This window comes from Pipistrellus kuhlii, unplaced genomic scaffold (assembly GCF_014108245.1).
Source record: "Pipistrellus kuhlii isolate mPipKuh1 unplaced genomic scaffold, mPipKuh1.p scaffold_m20_p_4, whole genome shotgun sequence".
NCBI classification, from domain to species: Eukaryota; Metazoa; Chordata; class Mammalia; order Chiroptera; family Vespertilionidae; genus Pipistrellus; species Pipistrellus kuhlii.
The window spans coordinates 34,057,974-34,082,616 of NW_023425540.1; the positions used below are offsets into that span (position 1 = coordinate 34,057,974).

At 34.8% G+C, this 24,643-nt stretch overlaps 1 protein-coding gene across 5 annotated transcripts in view; it reads left to right on the forward strand.

Annotated features, from left to right (window-relative positions):
• FCHO2 (FCH and mu domain containing endocytic adaptor 2) overlaps positions 1-24,643 on the forward strand; it is a 111,055-nt gene that overhangs the window by 80,790 nt on the left and 5,622 nt on the right. For 4 of the 5 annotated variants that reach the window (XM_045571566.1, XM_045571565.1, XM_036409222.2 and 1 more), the window contains 7 exons: positions 1,108-1,219; positions 5,588-5,743; positions 6,127-6,259; positions 8,971-9,170; positions 9,881-9,945; positions 16,915-17,079; positions 17,353-19,027. In XM_045571566.1, coding sequence (XP_045427522.1) covers positions 1,108-1,219; positions 5,588-5,743; positions 6,127-6,259; positions 8,971-9,170; positions 9,881-9,945; positions 16,915-17,079; positions 17,353-17,375 — 854 coding nt within the window. In that variant the 3' untranslated portion in view covers positions 17,376-19,027. Of the gene's footprint in view, positions 1-1,107; positions 1,220-5,587; positions 5,798-6,126; positions 6,260-8,970; positions 9,171-9,880; positions 9,946-16,914; positions 17,080-17,352; positions 19,028-24,643 lie in introns of those variants that run through there. The other variant, XM_045571567.1, reaches the window with a different exon arrangement.

Consider the following 24,643-nt stretch of genomic DNA (forward strand, 5'->3'; position numbering starts at 1 on the left):
GCACATACCCTGTACCATGGTTGCAGGCTCAATCCCCAGCCCCAGTTTGGCCTGTGCAGTATGCAACTAATTGATGTCTCTCTCACGGTGATGTTTCTGTCTCTCTTCATCTTTTCCACTGTCTAAAAATCAATGGAAAAATACTTTTTTGTTGTTAATCCTTGAGGGTAACTCAGTCTTTCACTTAGGTTATTAGCTCTGAAATGAAAAATATCTGATGGTTATTAACATTGTGCAGCATTTGTATAATAAAAGCGTGTATTTACATTTCAGAGCTATATGTTGATCTAGGTTACTCATTTTTTAGGTTACTCATTTTTTAAATAAGAATGAATTATTGTAATTATTCTATTGACTTTTTACAAATAGCATCACTTTTATAAATTGCATCACATTATATATTGAATGAAGGATAAGTGGTAAGAGGATTTGAGTAAGGAAAAAAAACTACAGTGTACTAGTTGGTGCGATTTTCCTATTATGAAGTAAACCAGATATTTAGTTAACATTTTAAAAAAACGAACACATCCATAGATTTAACTTTGTTGACATTTCATTATGCTTTTAAAACACTGCTTCATAATGATTTTATCCTAAAGGTATCTAAACTTTATGTCAGGAAAGTTAAAAAAATGTTATTATTAATAGTTAAAACATTTATCAAGACAAGGTAATGTGGGAATATAATACAAGTATTAGAAAAAGAAGGGTAAAAGAAAATAATAATAAATATAAAAATCCAGTTTAATGCCCTGATGTATATGATGGGTAGAACCGGAAAAGAATATAATATCTGATTTTAAAGCCATATTTTAGTAATCTTAGTTCTTCAGATAAAGAACTTTACCTTCTACATTCTTTAACCCAACCCTTCTGTGTCTTGACATTTAAAAGAAAAAGTCATTGTGACATGTTTTCCTGATTTTTTCTTTTTGGTCCTTGGTAGTATTTTATGCTACATTTTTAATCCCAGGTTTTACTTGGGGCATCTTTGAAACCAGTAATGGAGTCATTTGTGAATATGACTAACATTGTGAATATACCTGTCTTGGTATTTAGTAAATGTTTTTCGGCAGGATTTTAACAAATGAATTGTCTGTATTCTAGGTGTGTCACGAGGTCCCAGCCCCGTCAGCCTTGGAAATCAGGACACCTTACCCGTGGCAGTCGCCCTTACAGAATCTGTTAATGCCTACTTTAAAGGAGCAGATCCCACCAAGTTAGTTTTAAAAATATATAAAAATATACAAACATACTAGAGTGTGTGTGTGTGTGTGTGGGGGGGGCGGGTGGAAGAATGTGGTGGTCAGTTTTAAGAGTTATGTTTGAATCTGTATAAGTTAGGGTTTTCTATTTTCTGGGTTTTTTTTGCTATCAAATATAGTAATTTAAGGATTGTCTTTCAAATAGAAAAATCACTATAATCAACAGTAGTGATTTTTCCCTCAGTTAATACCGGGTTTCCCCGAAAATAAGACATCCTCCGAAAATAAGACCTAGCGCATCTTTGGGAGCAAAAATTAATATAAGACACTGTCTTATTTTCGGGGAAACAGGGTATTCTTGCCAAGCCTTTATGACCAGTATGACACATCTGTTGCTTTACATATCCTTAAGCAGGATGATGTTTTAGATGGGACTAGAACTCTGAATCTTGGCCCAATATATATCTTTTGTAAAGAGAGCCCTAGAGTACATATATATATATATCTGAGACCTTATTTTAAGAAAATGGTATTTGGGTATTTGGGTGAATGACCATCTCTACTTTTCATGGAATATTTTTCATTCAACCTACATTCATTAAATATTTGATCACCTATTATGTATAAGACTTAAAAGTTTGCGTTATCATGAGAAACAGTTTCTTTATTAGGTTTCTCTCAATAATGCAAGCTTAGGAGAGAAGAACTAAAGTATCTTCAGCACAGACAGTTTTACACATAGTAGGCACCCAAATACTTATGAATAATGTTATATTAGGGGTATTGATATATGCTATGAAGAAAAATAAACCAGGGTAATGAGTTGGACAATTTCAATAGATGGCTACTATTTTAGATAGAATGGTCAATGAAACCTTTTTAACCTGTTAACCAAGCGGGACCTATAAATACATCAAACATAAACACTATCGGGAACGGGTAGGACATATGAATACATCCTTGAAATATATGTTGCGCCCTGAGAGGGACGGTATATGTTTTTTGTAATCTTTTTAAAAAATATATATTTTATTGATTTTCTTACAGAGAGGAAGGGAGAGAGATAGAGAGCTAGAAACATTGATGAGAGAGAAACAATCAGCTGCCTCCTGCACACCCCCTACCGGGGATGTGCCTGCAACCAATGTACATGCCCTTGACCGGAATCGAACCTGGGACCTTTCAGTCCGCAGACCAACTCTCTACCGCTGAGCCAAACCGGCTTCAGCTGTAATCTTTATAATTGTTTGTAAAATTTATACTTTTTAATTCGATGTTTCCATTTTTTGTTGGTATTCTTTTCTATTTGTTTGTAATTTTGTATTTTCCTTTGTGCTTTATATATAAATAAACGAAAAAATATATATTTCATTTATTTTAATTAAGTATAAATAAAAAAATAATAATATAAAATTACGTCCGCTGGGTGTAACGTACTGATACGTCCTAGTGAAAGAGTATGTGTCCGTTGTACGTTGCGTAATTAAAAAGGAACTCCCCGGTTAACCGGTTAAACAGATGTTTGAAAGACATTGAGGAGTAAGCCATGCAGGTATTGGCAGGAAGAGCATTCCAGTGAATGTAAGGGACTGAGGTAAAAGCATGCTTGGCATATTTAAGAAACAGCAAGGAGAGCCAGGTCATTGAGTAGAAGCAAGGAGGAGTGCAGTCAAAGATAAATCCATAGAGGGACTAGTTTAGGTTGGGCATCATGGACAGTAATGCGTTTAGAAATTAATTCACCTTATTTAAAAAAATTTTTTTTAATTGATTTCAGAGAGGAAGGGACAGGGAGAGATAAAAATATCAAAGATGAGAGAGAATCATTGATTGGCTGCCTCCCTCACATCCCCTAATGGGGATCGAGCCCACTACCCAGGCATCTACTCTGACTGGGAATTGAACTGTAACCTCCTGATTCATAGGTCATTGCTCAATTACTGAGCCATACCAGCTGAACTGGAATTTATTTTGAATGAGGTGGAAAGCCAGTGGAGTCTTTTAAGCAGACGAGTAATGAGGTTAATGTTTTTTTAAGAATCCAGAGTAGATGCAGAGAGAGAGTTAATCATAGAAGTCCAGGTGAGATGTTGGTGGCTTCTATATATGAGTATTAGATGAGATGTTGAACAGAAATAAGATTCTGAATATATTTTGAAAACAGTTGTCAAGATTTAATGAGTAAGTAGACTGTTGAGTAGACTGCTAAGTTTGAAGTACTAGAACAACTTAGCGGAGACATTAAGTTGATAGTCAAATGCATGATTCTGGAGTTCAGGGCATAGATTTATATGCTATTGTCATTAATTTGTATATAATAATTAAAACCAGGGGCCTTAAACAGTAGAGAGATACCTGATGAGAACTAAGTCCTGGTACTCCAGTGTTTAGAAAAACAGGAAGATGAGAATGATCCAGCAAAGGAATTAGAGATAGCATGCAACAAGAGAGGCGAGGAGAGAACCAGTAGAGCAGTGTCCCAGAAACTAAGTGAATAAACCCTTTCATGAAGGATGGGTTGTGAAGCTATATCTGATGCCACTAACAGGTCAAGAAACATTGACCATTGACAATTTGGACGTATCATTGGTAACCTTCACAAGAACAATTTCAGCAGAGTGGTAGAGATGAAAGCCTGTTCAGGAGCAAAAAGACTCCTATATACAGGAAAAGCAAATGCAGACAACTCTGAGGATGTTTTGTTTTAAGTGGAAGCAGGAAAATGGGGTAGAAGCAGAAGAGAGATAGTATCATAGAATTAGAGGAGGATTTTTATTAATTTAGTACACCCGTATGGTGATGGGAAAGATCCAATATTTATGGGGGAAAATGAACCTTTAGGAAAGAGAGGGGACAACTGTAAGAGTGAAATCCTTCAGTATGTAAGAGAGGCGCTTCAGGGCTCAGGTGATAAGAATGACCTTGGGTGCATAGACTCATCAGTTGAAACAGGAGACAAGGCAGAAGGTATGGATACAGTCAGATAGATTAGAAGTTCTGTAGTGAGAGTATGAGGAGGTTCTTTAAATGTCACTGAAAAAAAAAAAAAAAAAGAACCAGGAAAGGAAAGTGACTGTGAATAGGGGGAGGGAATATTGCAGATTAGAGGGAAAGGGTGAAAGTAAGAAAAGATATAGGGATTGTAGTAGAATTGTCAGGTAAGAATAAAGGGGCCCAGTTGGGAGTTTTGGCTCTAGTCATGTTCAGCTCTATAGAGTTAGGTGAGGAGCTGAACTTAGCAAAGACTGTGTTTTGCCAAGTAAGCGTGATCAAGTGAGAGAGAAGCAAGGGAGGACTTATGAATATGAGTGTGTGTAATGATTGTCTGGGACATTCCAAGATGGGAGGAAATTTGGAAGTAATGAGTGAATGTTAGTGAAAAGGATGGTAGGAATAATATTTGGGAGGTTTTAATGAGACTGGAGAATTGTTGGAAATGCCATACTAGACAGGATGAGTTGGGAGAAAAAGAAAGTGGTGATTAGATAAGTGGAGATTATAAAGTTGAGATTATGGAGATGCTGCAGCATAGCTGAAGTGGACTGGAAGACAGAATCATTAGAGGTGATGGACTAAAGAACTAGGGGACCAAAATATTGAAAGGATTATCTATGGAGATATTGAAATCACTAAGAATTATGATGGTCTGTCTCTGTACCAGTACTTACTAATAATAGGCCAGGAGCTAAAATTTTCAGAAAATGAAAGGGAGTGAAGATAACTTGAAAGGGATGGACTAATGAGTAGTATAGTTCAATGGCATGGGTTTCAAAGGAAGCTGGTGGTTTTTGGAAGGAAGAAGGAACACAGAGTTGGAAGAGGCAATGAGGAACAAGGAGGACATTTACCATGACTGCCACCCTGAGAGCCCGTTATCTGTGGCGTTTAGAAGCATAAATCACTGCAGTGGGGGTAGTGTTACCTTCCCAGACAGCCAGGAGGTGGTTTTGGTAAACGAGCAGAGGAGTTATCAGTGCACCTACATTTGTGTTGAGTATCCCATTTCACAAAGATCATTAAAAAAAAATTCATTCATTCATAATTATGATAAATATATATAAATTCCTCTTTAATCTCCACTTAAAACATATAGCTGGTTTAAAGTGCCTTACTTAGCCGAAACCGGTTTGGCTCAGTGGATAGAGCGTCGGCTTGAGGACCGAAAGGTCCCAGGTTCGATTCCGGTCAAGGGCATGTGCCTTGGTTGCGGGCACATCCCCAGAAGGAAGTGTGCAAGAGGCAGCTGATCGATGACTCTCTCTCATCGATGTTTCTAACTTGCTATCTCTCTCCCTTCCTCTCTGTACAAAATCAATAAAATATATATATTTTTTAAAATGCCTTACTTAAACTATTCAAATTTTCAAATTCTCCAATTTCAGGTGTATTGTGAAGATCACTGGTGACATGACAATATCATTTCCAAGTGGGATTATTAAAGTCTTCACTAGCAACCCATCTCCAGCTGTGCTATGCTTCAGGGTGAAAAATATCAGCAGACTAGAGCAAATTCTTCCAAATGCGCAACTTGTGTTCAGGTTTGTGTACTTTTACTTTAAAGGTGGAATTTCTTTTTAAGAACATTTTATTCCTTTTTTGAAGCAATAGTCATTTAATTTATTCCTTTTTTGAAGCAATAGTCATTTAATTTGAAGACAATACCAGAATTATTTATGATTTGAACAGCTTTCTACTGTCTGTTTTTGATGGTGGTAGTAATTATTACATCCTTTTCTGTCTATCATCTCATCTTCCAGGCAAACTTCTGGTATGTTTTATTATTTATTCCCTAACTTTAGCTTTCCTTCATCCCATCTTTGGTTCCTTTCTGCTAGTTTTTCCCAGGTCACCAAATTGTTACACAGAAGTAGAGGATAAATAAAAGTCAAATAAATAACAAAAATATTTCTTATGCATGCAGTGATCCATCACAGTGTGATTCTAACACAAAAGATTTTTGGATGAACATGCAAGCCGTTACTGTCTACCTCAAGAAACTATCAGAGCAAAATCCAGCTGCCTCTTATTATAATGTAGATGTATTAAAGTATCAGGTGAGTGTCCTGTCATTGAAAAATATCCTAAGTCTAAAATAGTAACAAACAGAATATTGTAGATCATTAAATGAATGTCATACCAAATGAGGTTCATTTCAGGAATGCAAGGATGTTTCAAAATCAGAAAATCTGTTAAGCCTATGGAGATTTTGACCTCTAGCATTTTTAGGACAATGTGGACTCATATGTGGGATATAATGATCAACATAATTTGATGAACAAGAATAGATCCAGAGATAAATGGTGGAGGTTTAGAGAGCAACCAAAGAAGTTGTATGCATGCATATTGGTGTAACCAATGGACAAAGACACTGGGGCAATGGGGGCTTGCCCGAGGTGGGAATGGCTTAGAGGAGGGGGTTAGTGGGGGAAAAGGAGACAATAAATAAATGATATTGATGATCAAACTCATCATCTATTTCTGGTTAAAATTTTCAGTGAATATAAATACATGAATGCGTCCTTAATCTGAAAAGATGAGCAGCATCAGATTTAATAAACTACCTAAAGCAATTAATCAAAGTCAGGAATGGCTAAGACAACCATTATTTCTATTAGTATATAAGATTTTTCTGGATGTGTTAGTACAGTTAGATAAGAGAATGGAATAAGTGGTAATAAGTATTGGAAAGCAGAAACCAAAAATTATTACTTATAAGGAATCCGTTTTCCCTGGAAAACTGAAGAAAATCAAATAAAAAACTTGAATATAGAAGAATTTAGTAAAGTGATCAGTTTAAAAATTAATAGATTTCAAAACAATCAGGAAAACGCAGCAAAACATTCATAATAAATAATTAGGAAGAAACATAACACAACATCTACTGACTTGAATATAGTTAGAAATGAATACTTCATTCATTTTCAGGAAACTAATGTAAAAAAGTTTAGCTGTTTTTAATTTAACATGGATTTAGTATATTCCTAATAAAAAACCCACTTGAGGTGTTTATTTGTGTTTAGAGACTTGACAGTTATTTTCAAGATATTTCTGGAAGAATAAAGTTAAGTGCTTTAAACAGTAATATGGATTAATATTTTAGTTTTAGTGGGAATATTATTATAAGGCAACAGTATTTGAAATAGTTTGCAACTAGCACAACAATAGATGGCCAGATGAATGAAACAAATTAGTGTGTCCAAAAGTAGATCTAAGAATAAATGGAAAATTGTTTATATGACATTTTCCTTAAAATAGCATTTTAAGGCAATGTTGAAATGATGAATTTTTCAATAAATGGTATTGGGGCAGAAGGCTAGATATTTGGGAAAAAATTTAAGCTAAGTTCCTAACTCCAAAATAAAATCTATAGGTGTCCAAGGTTTACTAATAAATGAAACCATAAAGATAATAAATTATGGGTGAATATATGTATATTTGTGTGTGTGTGTGTGTGTGTGTATACATACACATACACACACACACACACACGTGTATGTATGATATAAGACCTTTCAAAGAATGGTACAAAACCCAGAAGCCATGAAAGGAGTGAGATATTTGACACAGATATTTGACACAAAAATAAATTTGTGTATAAAATATTTAGCTAAAACAAACCCTGAACAGAATCAATATTTAATTTGAGGAAAAAGTATTTGTAATATATAAGGTAAACCAAAAGGCTTATTCCAAAGAGCCTTTATAAATTAGTAAGTAAAGGTAAATAACTCAATAGATAACTTATGGACAGAAGCACCATGCCAGTAGAAATTAGAACAGTGAATTTTAAAGTATTGACATTCTTCTCTCCCCCCTCCCCCCCCAAGAGCATTGAATATTTAGACAATAATGAGATACTGGTTTTAGCTCATTAGATTGATAAAAAGAAAAAAGATTGCTTTATTAAGAGTGTGATCACTTGTTAGTAGTACAAATTAATGGAATCTCTTAGAAGGCAGTTCTTTTTTTTTTTTTTTAAATGTTTATATTGATGTTTAGAGAGAGAGAACAAATAGATCAGTTGCCTTCTGCATGTCCCCTTCTGGGGGCTCTGACCCAGAATCAAACTGTCGACCTATCAAACCAGTGATCTTTTCGTGCATGGGATGACACCCAACCAACTGAGCCACACTGGCCAGGGCAGATTTAACCTTTAACTCAACAGTTCCAATAGCCTGTGTTTCTAGGAAATAAATACCTAAAGAGTAAAAGAGTGCTGCTGCCATTTAAGTTAGCTTAAAATTTATTCCAAGTATCAATTTATCATTCATCCAACAAACATTATTCAGTGCTTGCTAATTGCTGAGAGTTGGATGGGAGATAGACATTAAATAAGTAAATAATATGTGTATGGAAAAGTAAGTGTGAAAGTTAAACTCTGAAAAATTTCATTTTCATTGTAAATTTAAGCAGGGTGAGCAGAGTAGGTCTCATTGAAAAGGAGTCCTTTGAGCAAGGAACTAAATTAGAATTTTACCATTTACTCTGGGTCATGTGATTAAAATTAGCCATTTGAAGTTGAAAAATATTCTAATTCCAGACTTGCAGAACTTCATGGTGACACATCCATTTCTCTTGTTTTAAATCTAAGTTCTTAGAATTCTAAGATTCTTTATGAATTGTATGTTGAATGATGAGAAATATTCAAACATTATTAGCATAAATAAGAATTACTGGATAACAACAGATTCTGTGAACTTATATATGTCATTAACTGACTTGTTTACTTTTCAGGCCAAGTAATTATTTGTTTTTCTCTTTAAAGGTATCATCAAATGGTATTCAATCTACGCCTCTAAATCTTGCCACATACTGGAAATGTAGTGCTGGCACCACAGATCTTAGAGTGGATTATAAGTACAACCCAGAAGCTATGGTGATACCTAGTGTGCTTTCCAACATACAGGTGGTGGTACCTGTGGATGGAGGGGTCACAAACATGCAGTCCCTTCCTCCTGCAATATGGTAAGTTTAGAAGATTTCTGAATTCCTGTTAAATGTGTTTTAACCTCCAATTTTTAGAACCTAAGTTATGAAAATTTTGTAAGTTTGAAAAGTTTTGGTGCATTTTCCCATAGAAACTATGCTATAAAAAGATGTTGATTTTACTAGTTAAGCCACAGTAGCCTCAATCCAAAATAAACTAGTTTTGGTGTTAATATCCAGACTTGAATGATTCAAGGCAGATTGCTTAGCCTCTCTAAACTTTTTATTTTAAAAAATAAAGATCATAATTATTTTACAAGATTAAATATAACATCTGGCATACCTGTAGGAACACATATTTGATTGATTGGTGTTTAGTAGTATTAGATATTTTACTCTTATCTTTTAACTACCTCTCTTGTGCTATTAATATTAGTATAGACTCTAACCATTTTATAAAAGTGTGTTTTTCTTAAGTAATGAACTGAGCCATCTACACACTGTATTTCTCTAATTAATAGGAATGAGAATTACATAAGTTAGTAAAAATTTCATTAATTTAATAAATTTTTATTAACCGAGATATATAGCATATTATATCAAATATTTTCACCAGGTGATACTATTGAAAAGAAATTTAATATTGTAGTTGTTCTAGTGAAATATTTAAAACACATTTATTTACTGAGTACCCTTTGTGAATAAGCTGTAATACCAGCCACTTAATCTGAAGGTATTTGTCGTTATAGGAATGCGGAACAGATGAAGGCATTTTGGAAACTGTCTGGTGTTTCAGAAAAATCAGAAAATGGAGGTAACTGTGTGCTTGTTTTTCTTTTTCTAAATAATGTGATGTCACAGAAATGGACTTTTTAAGGCATGTTTATGGAAAGTTTTTTCCTGGAATTTTATGACTTCAGTTCTATTATAGAATTCACCACTAGGTGGAAGTTAATACCTTAAATAAGAGTGGACCAGATGAGATTCAGAACGGATTTTTCCTTTTCTACATTGAATATGCTTTCTCTTTAAGGAAGAACTTTATAAAGGAAGAACTTTATAAATGTTAAGTAAATGCTTCTCATGTTAACATTAAATTTAATTCATTAGGTATTTTCTCTTAAAGAGGTAGATTTATTGAAATTGACTTAACATACTCTTTTGCTCACTGTTAATGGAGTCCTCCCAGAAATCATGTAGAAGCTTTCAGGCTTTAAAAAGCCCCTTTGTGAAGTAAAAGCAAAAATAAATGAATGGGACTACATCAAATGAAAAAGCTTTCTGCACTGCAAAAGAAATCATCAACAAAACAAAAAGGCAGCCAACTGAATGGGAGAAGGTATTTGCAAACAATACCTGTAATAAGGGGCTATCTATAATAATAAAAGAGTAATATGCAAATCGACCAAACAGCTGAACAGCGTAAAGACTGTCTGACCTACCACACTATGACTCCCACTGGCACCAGGCCAGCCAAGGCAGGTGCGATGCAGTTGGTCAGGCCTGGCCATCGCCCTATGATTGTCTCTGCAGAGGGAGGCCTTGGCCACCCACCAGCAGTGGCCAGGGCCTCCCTCTGTGGAGGGCGCGACATCATAGAGCTGCTGGCAGGGCCTACCTCTTTGGGGCAACTGCAGTCAATTGCTCCAAAGGGAGAGGCCCAGGCTAACCAGCCAGTGGCACTGCAGTGGGTGAGAGGGGCATCCCTCTGCTGGGCAATCGATCACTCCCAGATTGTGAGAGGGTACAGGCTGGGCTGAAGGGCCCCCTCCACCTCCAGTGCATGAATTTCATGCACCAGGCCTCTAGTTAACCATAATATATAAAGAACTCATACAACTCGGAGGGATATCTGTAATGCTCTCAACAATAAAGATAATTTTTTTAAAAAAAAGAATACAACAAAAAGCCAAGCCTTTCAATTAAAAAATGGGAAGAGGACCTGAACAGATACTTCCCAAAAAGACATGCAAATAGCCAAAGATGTATGAGAAGATGGTCAACTTCACTAGCTTTAATAAAAATCACAATAAAATGCCACCTCACATGTTAGAATGACTAGTATCAACAAGACAAGAAATAGCAGGTGTTGGAGAGGATGTGGAGAAAAAGGAACCCTTATACCAGGTGTACTGGAATGCGGATTTCTTTTTTTTCAATAGATGGAGTTACACATATGTTGAGATATATATATATATATATATATATATATATATATATATATATATATATATATATGCAATTTGATATGAATGCTGTTTTGTATTGACAGCAAGCTTCAAAACTTAGGTCAAATTTGCTAATGGTGTTAAAATCATAGATATTTTTACACTAAAAAATGTCAAATTTTGTGCCATAAAAAGCATTTGTGGAAAGTTTTAACTCATTATTTTTAAGAAAAATGCTGCTGAAAGTTATCTTACACCTCAGGAAGCTTATGGTGAACATGCTCCAACTCAAGATACTTGTGAATGCTGGTTTAAATGCTTTCAAAGTGGTGATTTCAATGCGAAAGACAAAGAACAGGTCAATCAAAAAAGTTTGAAGACCAACAGTTACAAGCATTATTGCATTAAAACGTATGTCAAACTCAAAAACAACTTGCAGAAAGATTAAATGTTGCTGAGCAAACAATTTCCGATTGTTTACAAGCAATGGGAAAGATTTTAAAGGAAAATGGGTGCCACATCAACTAAATGAAAGACAAATGAAAAACCAAAAAGTCATCAGCATCAGTAAAATTTGCTTCAATGGCATGAAAGTCTTTTTGCATTGAATTGTAACTGGCAATGAAAAGTGGATTTATTTTGAGAATCCCAAATGCACAATATCATAAACAAGATAATGCTCTGGGTTTGGTGGGATTAGGAAGGTGTGGTATATCATGAGCTTCTATAATAAAACCAGGTGAAACCATTAATACTGATTGCTACTGACAACAAATAATCTATTTGAATCACACTTTGATCATGAAATGACCAGAATGTGCCAGAAGACATGGCAAAGTATTTTGCTTCATGATGATACACCATCAGACACTTCCAAGACCAGTTAAAGGCATGTTAAAAAATCTTGCCTGGGAAGTATTAACCCACCTGCTGTGTTCACCAGCCCTTGCTCCTTCAGATTACCACTTGTTCCTGTCAATGGCACACACACTTTCTGAGCAGCACTTCAAAATGTATGAAAAATTAGAAAATTGGGTCTCTGAATGGTTTGCCTCAAAACAAGAAAAGTTCTATTGGCACGGTATCCACAAATTACCTGAAAGATGGGGGAAATGTGTAGCTACAATAGATGGACATAACTTTGCATAAAGCACTTTTGATGTTTTTCTTGAAATTATGTTTTTGTTGATTACAAAATCAGCATTATTAACCGGTACATCTGGTACACTGCTGGTAGGAATGTCAACTGGTATAGCCACTATGGAAAACAGTATGGAGGTTCCACAAAAAATTAAGAATAGACCTACCATGTGACCCAGCAATCCCTCTTCTGGGTACCTTCCCCAAAACTTGAAAACATTAATTCGTAAAGACGTGTGTACCCCTATGTTCACTGCAGCATTATTCACAGTAACTGTCTTTCAATGGATGATTAGATAAAGAAAATGTGGTACATATATACAATAGAATGCTACTCAGCCATAAGAAAGGATAAATACTGCCATTTGTGACAACATGGATGGATCTTAAGAGTATCATGCTAAGGAAAATAAATAGAAAAGGACAAGAACCATATGGTTTCACTCATGTGGGATACAAAACAAACTCCTAGACACAGACAATAGTGTAGTGGTTAACAGAGGGGGAGAGGAGAGAGGGGAGAACAAAGAGGATAAAGGGGGTCAAATGTACGTATGGTATTAGGAGGATACTAGACTTTGGGTAATGAGCACACAATTCAAGTATACAGATGATGTGCCATAGAATTGTATAATTGAAATTCAGTGTTATTAACCAGTGTCACTTAGTAAATCTTTTAAAAGCCCCCTTGCCTACTCCATTTCCCTATGAAAACCTTCCCATGTCATTTCCTTTTACTACAACTAAACATGATAGGCCTTCAATTCTGTGATAATTTTTTTAAGGAGAAGTTAATTGCCTCCTCCCAAGTCTATGTTTGTGTTCTCGATGCTAAGGAAAAGTCAGTGCTAGCTGATCACTCCTGATATCTCCCCTGACTCAATTCAGAATATACTTCCCAGGACAGTCAAGTCTTTAGCTGCCCTCTTGAACACTTTTTAGCACCAATAACTTTTCCTGTTAAGTAGGTTTTGTTGAGCTTTTCTGAATATTTTAAGAGCAATGTCATCAATACACAAAAACATTGTCAGTTTTTCTCAGGTATTTCTGCATAAAGGACCAGGAACATACCTATATTGTGTATTTATTTACATGTGCCATATTGAATCCGACTTTTACTAGAAAACTACACAATCATTAGGTGAAATAACCCAAAAGCTAACTGCAATTCCTTTGTTGCTTTTTGGTACTTAAATGTTGCCTGTGTTCAGGTAGTCAACTTTACTGACTTTTACTCTAGTTATTGAAACTGGAAGTAAACTAAAAATCCTACTTGAATTGAGCACTTAAAAACCAGTTAGCAAGGAAGAAAAGGATGTATTTTCCCATTTCATGAAACTATACTATTGTAAATACTTACAGAAAAGGGGAATTGGTTCTCTCAAAAATCTAGAACAAATATTCCAAAAATTCATATGGAACCAAAAAGGACCGAGTTGCTTTCAGCAATCTTGAGAAAGAACAAAATTGGAGGAATTACATTTCCATTATCAAACTATAATATAAGTCCATTGTAATCAAAACAGCCCAGTATTGGCATAAGAACAGGCATATAGATCAGTGGAAGGGAACAGAGAGCCCAGAAACAAACTCATACTTCTGTGGTCTATTAACATTTGACAAAGGAGGCAAGAGCATACAATGAAGTAAAGACAGTCTCTTCAATTAATGGTTCTGGGAAAATTAGGCAGGTACATGTAAAAAAAAATTAAACTAGACCACCAACTTACACCATACACAAGAATAAACTCAAAATGCATAAAAGATTTTAATGTAAGTCGCAAAACCATTAAAATTCTAAAAGACAACATAGGCAATAAAGCCTCAGACATCTCTCGTAGCAATATTTTAGTATATCTCAGGCAAGGGGAACAAAAGGAAAAAGTAAACAAATGGAGCTAAATCAAACAAACGCTTCTGCACAGGAAAAGGAAACCATCAACAAAATGAAAAGGGAACCTGCTGAATGAGAGAGATTTGCCAGTGATACAGCTGATAAGGGATTTATTTCCAAAGAAGTTGTACAACTCAACACCAGGAAGACAAACAGTCCAATTAACAAATGGGCAAAAGATGTGAATAGACTCTTCTCCAAATAGGACAGAATAGATGGCCAATAGACATATGAAAGTATACTTAATGTGAATTAAAACCACAATGATCTGTCACATCACACCTGTCAGAATGGCTACTTTAATAAATCAACAAGCAAGTGATGGCAAGGATGTGGAGAAAAAAACCCTTATGCACTGTTGAAAACAATATGTTCTTTAAAAAATGTAAAAATGGAACTGCATTTTGACACAGTGATCCCACTTCTGGGAATGTATCCTAAGGATTCTGAAACACCAATCAGAATATATACACCCCTGTTTTCATAGCAGCATTATTTACAATAGCCAGGATCTAGAAACAGCCCTAGTGCCCCTCAGTAGATAAGTGGATAAAAAAACTGGTACAGTTACACAATGTAATACTACATGGATGTAAAAAAAAAAAAAAAAAAAAAAAAAGGAGCTGTTGCCTTTTGTGACAATATGGATGGATCTGAATATTATTGTGTTAAGTGAAATAAGCCAGAGAAAGACTACTATATGATGTCACTAAATATGTGGATTTTAATGAACAAAGTAAATGACAAAATAGAACCATGGGTACTGACAGCTATCGAGAAGAGGTAGGTGGGTCAGATGGAATGAAAGGAGGCAATAGCCAAAGAACATATACACTGAGTGGCCAGATTATTATGATCTCTGAACGCATAACAATCTGACCACTCAGTGTATATCCTATATAATAAAAGGCTAATATGTAAATTGTCCCCTTGACCAGGAGTTCGACCAGCAGGCAGGCTGGCCAACCACCCATGTCCCCTCCCTGGCCAGACCCCACCCATGCACAAATTCATGCACCAGGCCTCTAATACACATACACACACTCACACTCTGAATGGCCAGATTATTATGCATTCAGAGATAATCTGGCTGCTCCGTGAATGCATAGCCAACGGACAAGACAACTCTTGGTGATGGCCAGAGGCAAGGGGGCAGGGGAGGGGGAATAGGAGGCATTTCTTATAAAGTCAACAATAATTTTCTAACCAGATATTTTAATAGTTTTCCTCTGCTACTCAGGTGTCAGGTTGTCTATATGAGGAAATGGAAAAATCTTATGTGGTTCTGATTGGGTTAGTCCAGTGGTTGACAAACTCAGTCAACAGAGCCAAATATGAACAGTACAACGATTGAAATTTCTTTTGAGAGTCAAATTTTTTAAACTTCTTCTAACGCCACTTCTTCAAAATAGACTTGCCCAGGTTATGGTATTTTGTGGAAGAACCACACTCAAAGGGCCAAAGAGCTCATGCAGCTCATGAGCCACAGTTTGCCGACCACGGGGTTAGTCAACCTTTAAAAAGAAATATCCAATTAGAATACTGTAAAATAGACATCTGTTTCTATTCTGTCTTTCCCAGAAGAGGGACAGGAAATAATCCCAAAGTTTAGGGATTGCCAAGGTGGCTGCTCTTGGCCTGCGGTAGAACTTGGTTACAGAGTTGAATTGCAAATCAAGAAGTAGAGTCCAAGACTATTTTATTGACGTTCAGTTGGTCTCCCTACCTTGCATCTTGCGGGGCCCTCCCTTTCTAAAACATTATTCTGAAATGTTTCTGTCTTTCTTACCTTTGGTGGTTCTTGGAAGGTAAAGATATTTAAAGCTTGTTCCTGGCTATCATTCTAGTCTCATCTTCTGCCATTCTCCTATTTTCTCCCACTCCTCTGATATAGAACTAGTTCCCTTAAATGCATTATGCTCTCTCCAGTCTCTCATCTCTGTAGTTCCCTCTGCCTGAATACATACGGGCATCCCCACCACCATTTTATGCACTTTTGTGTTCCACGGCTCCTGAGAGTTCTGTAGCATTTATCATACCATAATTGTTCGGCTTTCTGTTTCTGCAATACTATTAGGCATGAAGTGTATTGAATAAATGGTTATATTGAAAAGGGAGCACCTCAGAAGTATCTGTTTTGCATGATGCTTTAGATCTGTTAAATTTTTTAAAGAGAGGTGAATAGGAAATAGTAATGTTGATAGAGTTTTCCCCAGTCTTAGCTGTCTTTCCTTTTTTCCCTCTCCCACGCTCATATGATGTTTCCCTTTTACTTTATTCCTACTCATATTCCTCGTAGGGCTTCCCTCTGACCTCCCTTCATTGACTTCCTTCTCTTTGACTCAGTGCAGCATGCATATTAAGTCAAAGAGGAGCATGGGTTAAGATTATTTACTTAACAAAAATTCAGATTCACTGAATAAAGTCTAAATTTGGGAACAGGATCATGATTCGTTTACTGTATACATGTCATGAATTTGGCATAGGACTGATAATAGTTTATCTTATGTGCTCATTTGATTTTTTTTTTTTGGTATGAAATGTATATTACCCTGTGTAAATTCTTTTCTTTTCCTTGTAGGTTCTGGGACTCTTAGAGCAAAATTTGATCTTTCAGAAGGACCCAGTAAACCGACAACACTTGCGGTGCAATTCCTCAGCGAGGGAAGTACTCTCTCAGGAGTGGATATCGAACTTGTAGGCACTGGCTATAGGCTTTCCTTAGTAAAGAAGCGGTTTGCCACTGGTGAGTTGGGAGATTAAGTTTTTCATGGACATGGGAAACATTTGTACTATAATCTAAAGGCATGAAAGTTTTTTCTTTGGTCTTCGGCATAAGGTGCCAGGTAGAGACACACCTGGGAAATGCAGTTGGCCAGTATAACTGAACACCTGTGATCTAATTCTAATACATTGCAAACGGCAATTGGAAACTGGGATTCTGTATCTGTAACCACAATGAGAGTGTATTGAGTTCATTTGAAATTATAGTTACAAAGCTGTACTTGGTGTTTTTCAGGACGATACCTGGCAGATTGTTGATGGACGACCTAAGCAAAGTGGTTGGCTCAAGGGAGTACTACAAACCTGCCATTCTGCATTATCTGTTCTTTCAAACACTATCCTAACTTGCAGTATGTCTTTAAAACGTAGACATATTTGAGAGCTGACTGTAAATATTAAATTGCACCTTTGAAGTGAGTCATTGAAAGAAATAGCACTGAAATGATTTCAACTCTGTAAATGATCAACTGCAATATTCAGGAAGCACATTGATTCAGATTCTCAGTAAAAAGTTTTCTTAGGCTAAATTTTTAAATTATCTTCAGTGTCTATATTGAAAAAGGGGGTTATAGTATAATATTAGGGCCTAAAGTTTCAGGAAAGCAAGCACAAAGTAATTTAGCTTTCCATAAATTTTTTTGTCAGATAGTTTTAAATTTCATAAGTTTGATGTTAAATGGATATAAACAATATGAATTCTAAGTTTTGGATAATGTTAATTTAGAACACTCAATCAAATTGAGTTATGTGCCATAAAGTAATCAGACTACAGTCCGGGTTGTATGCAAAAAATTTATCATTTGATTTTTTTAAACATATAACTGTAAGTGGTGTTTTATGATTTTTTAATCCTCAAGTGCAATGTGTTTTAAAATAAGCTTGCAAAAGACAGCAGAGAAATTTACTTCTGCAGTTAACTTTATAGAAATTGTGATTGTTTTGATGAATTAATGCTGTAGATTTAATTTATTTTTATATGGATTGCATAATGTGTGCCTTTTAAAATAACAAAATACCAGAAATGTGCCTATCCAGTTTGTGTTCATAAATGTGCCTCACTTTTTTTCTCACAATCTGGATCTTCTGTTCAGAGTCTTAAGTGATCAGGCATTTTTACAAGATAATTGCAATTTTTATAAATAACTTTGGTGGGAATTCGGGATAACTAAATAATTTATACTTAAAAACCCTGGCTCACTTCTTTAGTGAAACACTGTAGCCACTAGAAAGACAAAGAGCTACCTAATGGCTTATGTTTACAGGGGAGAAAAATTACCTGCAGATATTGGACCATAACCTATCAAAAGTATGAAAATCTTAAATTCTGAAAACCTAAGTTAAATTAGTAACTGGGATTTTAACTCTCAATTTATCATTTCCTTCTATTCTGTTTACCATTGGGAATTTATACATATATTTACTGAATGTGTCGTGAGCATGAATTTTGTAGCATTTTGTGAGGAACACATTACAGAAAAGATTAGTTTTGGCATTAGAGAAGTTTGCCATTTGTTTTCATTTCAACAGTTGGAAAAACTATCAATTTGTGTTTTTAAAGTAATGGATTGGGTTAAGCATTTCTTAAACTACTAATATTAAATAGTAAAAAACCTAACTTTATGGCAAATCCTCATTAATTGAAGGAATTAAATATTTTGGACAAAGTTTCATAATTTAAAATTGGAAATTTTATTTATAAGGATAAATACCAGTGTCCTGTATTTCGCACAGAAGTGATAAATTGTGTTATATATGATAATTTATATAAAACCACTAATTATTCTGTTAAGCTTTACAGAAAATAAAACTCTTACTACTAAACATTTATGTAACGTCTTACTAAATAAAGCAGAAAATCTACTTGTTTGCTATATATATATATATATATATATCACAATATGTGCTTTTTTTATATATTCAGTGTTAGCCCAATTCTAAATTTAGATTTGATTAACGTAATACATAAAATAATTTACTGAAATGTTCATCTATACTAAAAAGTGATCAAAATTAGAAATTCTAACTCATATTGTGCTCTTAAATGCCAATTACAGTCCCTTACTGAAATCATAACTGTTAACTGCATTGCAGTCAAACTCCCTATTGAGCCGTTAATATTTTATTATTGAAATTCAGACACCATTATATTTACAGTATTTGTTTTTAATTAAACATTACCTTAAAGTGTACAAATTAGTGAAATGCTAAAATTTCTGCACAAATTAGTGAAATGCTAAAATTTCTGCACTTTCTTAATTACCGCAAAGGGTCAATACATAAATATGTATTGGGTGTAGGTTAAAATTTTGAAGCCATATGAGTTTATATTGATTTTGTTTTTCATTTAAAACCCCACTAATGTAAAAAAAAAAGAAAAGAAAAAAAGAAAACACACACACACACTCACACAAACAAGAAAAAAAACGACCAGTAGATTTTCATGGGAAATGTATTTAGCAAGCTGGTTCTTGCTTATGTATAGTGGTAAACTTTCTAGCTGTCTCTTTAACCAAGAATTTGTAAACACAGAACTCTAACAAATGTGAGTTTTTAAGAATTGTTATTTACTACTTTGAGTTGTAATTAGAACAATGCAAATCTATCTTACAAAATTTTGTAAATATTTTTGATTTTTTCATAAAATGTAAATTTTACATAAAAGTTGTACCATTAATAAACATGTAATATATAATTTATCAGTTAGTTTATGTGTCTTTGTACTCCTGTTGATAGTTAGTAGTCATATCATAGATGTTAGGACAAGGCAAACTAGGTAAGGAAGAAGTAATTGATTTTGAACTTTGTATCACTGTTTGGATAGGCACACAGATCTATGCCTTATTATCTAAAATTAACAGCCCTTCCTATGACTTCCAGGTTTTATTCTGATACTTGAACTTAACTTTAATCACACAAACTATTAAACACTGACCTGCACCATTTGTCAAATTTTCAGTAAACCAGAAATCATCATCATTATTATTAGACTTAATTTGACTAGAAATGTATTATTAAAATACATTTCTCATTTTCAAACAAAAATCTCAACACTAATTTCTGACCCAGAGGGCCTAATTATATATTTTCTTTTTTTATTAAATAAAGTAACTTCTAATAAAATGCTATTCCAATAAGCAATGATCAACCAGTTACAACTACCAATCAAATTCCATGGATATGTAATGCAGCTACCCCTAAGCCTTCTCCTTAGAAGTGCCAGAATCTCCTAATTCATTAAATTTAAATAGTCTTCACCTCATCATTCTTCAAAATATATCAAAGAACCATAGTCTCCATCAACAACCACAAATCAAATAGTCTGAAGACAGTTATTAGAAACTCAAAACTCAAGATAGCCTCAATAGCCATAGCTGTTGTATAACCAAACACTGCCAGCATTCCCCGCAAATACATTTTAAAACAACTAAACCTAAAAAAAGACCTAACAAAATTTATAATACCACAACCAATTCTACTTCTGGCCAACCTTAAACCACTATAAATAAAGATCTTGAAGAGAAACCTACAAAACTTAACTATAAACATAGTTAAAATAAAATATAGGTCATCATTCTCACATGGGATTTAATCATAACTAATGACATGAAAAATAATTGTATTTCAACTGTAAGAATATTGACCAACATCTGTAATTCCCACCCACTAATTAATAACTCATTTATTGATTTACCAGCCCTATTAAACATTTTACCATGATGAAACTTTGTCTCTTTTAGGAATCTGCTTGGTTTACATTATATATCACATACAATAACCACCTTCTCCTTCATATCCCATACCTGCTGAGACATGAACTATGAATGAATTACTTGATACTTACATACCAACAGAGCACCTATAATATATAGTCTTTACTTGCTTATTCTTTCACTTAGGACAAGGCCTATATTATGGATTTTACCCCTCCCTAGAAACATGAAACATTGGAATCATCTTATTCACAATAATAGCTATAGCATTTGTAGGCTGCATACTACCATGAGGTCTTCTTAGGAGCAACAGCTATACAATCTCTCAGCCATTCTCTACATTGGCACTAGTCTAGTTGAATGGATCTGAGGAGGATTCTCAGTTGACAATGCTATACTCACACCTTCTACTTCATTTTCACATTTGTTATTTCAGCCCTAGTTGTTATTCACTTACTATTTCTTCATGAAACAGGGTAAAATAACCCATCGGGAATTTTATCTGACAAAATTCCATTTCATCCCTACTATACAATCAAGGATATTCTAGGACTTTTATTTTTCCATACTAGTCCTGTTATCTATCTTCTAGGACAGTGGTCGGCAAACTCATTAGTCAACAGAGCCAAGTATCAGCAGTACAACAATTAGAATTTCTTTTCAGAGCCAAATTTTTAAAACTTAAAACTATATAGGTAGGTACATTGCTATTAACTTACTTAGGGTACTCCTAAGCTGGCCTTTACTAAAAACTCAAGGGGCCAAAGAGCCGCATTTGGCTCTTGAGCCGCAGTTTGCCGACCACTGTTCTAAGAGATCCAGACAACTGCATATTAATACTCCACCACACATTAAGCCAGAATGATACTTCCTATTGTATATGCAATCTTATGAACCCTCCCCAATAAATTAGGTGCAGATTAGCTCTAATCTTATATTCTAATTCTAATTATTACAATACCTCTTACATCAAAACTACAAAGCATAATATTCTGATCCCTCATCCATTGATTATTCTGACTACTAGTAGCAGACCTACTAACATTAACATGAACGAGGATAACCATTTGAACAGCCATTTATCATCATTGCCCAACTGGTATCAGTCTTATATTTATTATTCTTGTTGTACTTATGCCACTCACAAGCTTAATTGAAAATAATCTTCTAAAATGAAAAAAATCTATAGTTTATTACTCTGGTCTTATAAACCAGAAAAAGGTGAAAAATCTCCCTAGGTCATCAAAGAAGCAGCTCCAGTGCCACCAACAGCAACCAAAGCTGAAATTCTTCAACTATTCCCTGAAAGTTGCACATGAACAGTGAAACATGATCGATCACATGGTATGTCAGCATTAGAAACAAATTCTAGTGTAAACACATTGCTATGTACTTCATGCATGAAATTACTTATCCCATTACAATGTATTAGTACCTACATGCTTGATCATACATGACACATACTACATATAACTATATAACTTTACCCCATCCCTATAAGCAAGTGCATCAAACTGAATATTATATACTACATAGAATGGTTTATTGTATATAAAATTTCTTCCATGTGGCTAGTCATAAACCAATAGATATAACTGATATTAAATGGGACATTTTTTGTGTTTAAAACAATTTTTATTTTATTTTTTTATTGCTCACAATTCTACAGGTCAATATTTTTTTAATGGGGTGACATTGGTTAATAAGATTATAGAAGCTTCACGTATACAATATATCACCTCTATATTGCATTGTGTGCTCATCACCCAAAGTTTAGTCTCCTTTCATCTATATTGACCCCCTTCCAGAGGGCATAATGGTACCAATTGTATATAAACTATTAAATCAACTCTAGTCACTATGCTTATTACAACCAACAACTTTCCTTAGTCACCAAGTTTTGGGAAACCAGCAATGCATTTACAAATGGGCCTCTGTACTCTAGGCCCAGCACATGGGTTTTTTAAGAAAAACTGTATCTGGCGTTTGGTTATTTCAGGACCATTTCACCTAACGTCACCACTTTCCCCCCTTAAATAAGACACCTGGATGGACTCATCAGCCCATGTGCGCACACCGCAGAGCTGCCAGACATTCGGTATTTTTTAATTTGGGGGAGATGCTGAGACTCAACGATGGTCCTCTAAGACCTTAACACAGTCAAACAACTTGTAGTTGGGCTTATATTAAACATCATTTACCAACATTAGCCAAAAGGTGGTATTTAGTGTGTGCTTATAGGACATAAGAGAATTTTACATGTATAGTAGTCCCCCCTCTTACCCATGGGGGATGCGGTCAGGACTCCCAGTGGGCACCTGAAATGGCAGCTAGTATTGAATCCTATATATATTGTACTATGCTTTTTTCTACCCATACATACCTATGACAAAATTTAATGTATAAATTAGGCACTGTAAGAGGTTACCAACAATAATAAACTAGAACAATTAATATACCGTAAAAATTATATGAATGGCTTTGGGGCCCTTATTAAATAAAATGTTAAGCAAAGCACTGTGGTACTATGACAAGGATCTGGTAGCTGAGATGGCTACTGTGACTAACAGCTGAGTGGTTTATACAGTGTGAATGTGCTGAACAAAGGGATAGGTTGGGATGGAGTGGGACAGTGCAAGGCTTTTTTCATGCTGTTCAGAATGACACAATGTAAAACTTACTTATTTCTGGAATTTTCCATTTAATATTTTTGGACCACAAGTAACAAATCAAGGAAAGCAAAACCACGAAAGGGGACTACTGTTCACGTACACATGTGTTTAGAAATAAAAATTAGCAAACCTCCCATACCCCCTGTAGACCTTAAACAGTGTATATTTATAAACAATCTTGGCAAACCCCCAAACAAAATTAAAATATAACAGTATATAAAAGATAATATTACATAAAAGTGTACTTACCGTATTCGCAAATTAAACCAAGACACATTTTAGCCAAGATTCTTAATGAAAATTTCAAACACCAAAATTCTAATTTTGAAATCTATGGACTAGAAAAAACTTACTTTCCAGTACTTGAAAACATTTCCCCTAATGCTAGCATGCTAAATTCACAACATTTCAACGAACAGGGAGTCCCTTGTCTTTATGTTAATATAGCTTCAAAGATAAAGCAAGACACTGAAATGCCTAGATGAATTTACACAAGCAGGTTTGGCCTAGACCTTCCATTCGTTTTTAATAAAACTACACTTGCAAGTATCTGCATCCCAGTGGCAATGGCCTCTAGCTGCCCAATGATTAAAAGCAGCAGACACCAAGCACACTAACAGCTCATAATGCTTTGCTTAACCACATCCCCACCAGAAATAGCAGTGTTAAAAACTAAGCCAATTGACAAAGTTAAACTTAATAGGGTTGGTATATGTTGTACCAGACACCACAGGCATTATGATAAACTAGTCTTATTTTTTGTCTTTTTTTTTGCATAAACTGTTAAAGATATTTTCATAATAAAGTTTTAATTAGGCTGTAAAAAGCTAGAGATAAAAAGATAAAACAAACTGTGAAAGTGGCTTTGTTATTTCTATGTACCTAATAGCTAATACTCAAACTGGGATTAGATACCCTACTATGCTTAGTCCTAAACCCAAATAATTATAACAAAATTATTCGACAGAGTACAAAATAGTAATGTGAAATTATTGCATGGATGTTTCCCACCATATCATACATTTAAAGAATCTACTTATTTAAACATAAAATAAGAAAAGGCACTGAACTATCTGCAAGTGGTTTCAAGCCAACCTCATGATGACTACATCTTTCTCCATAAGATAATAAAAATTAACTTTTT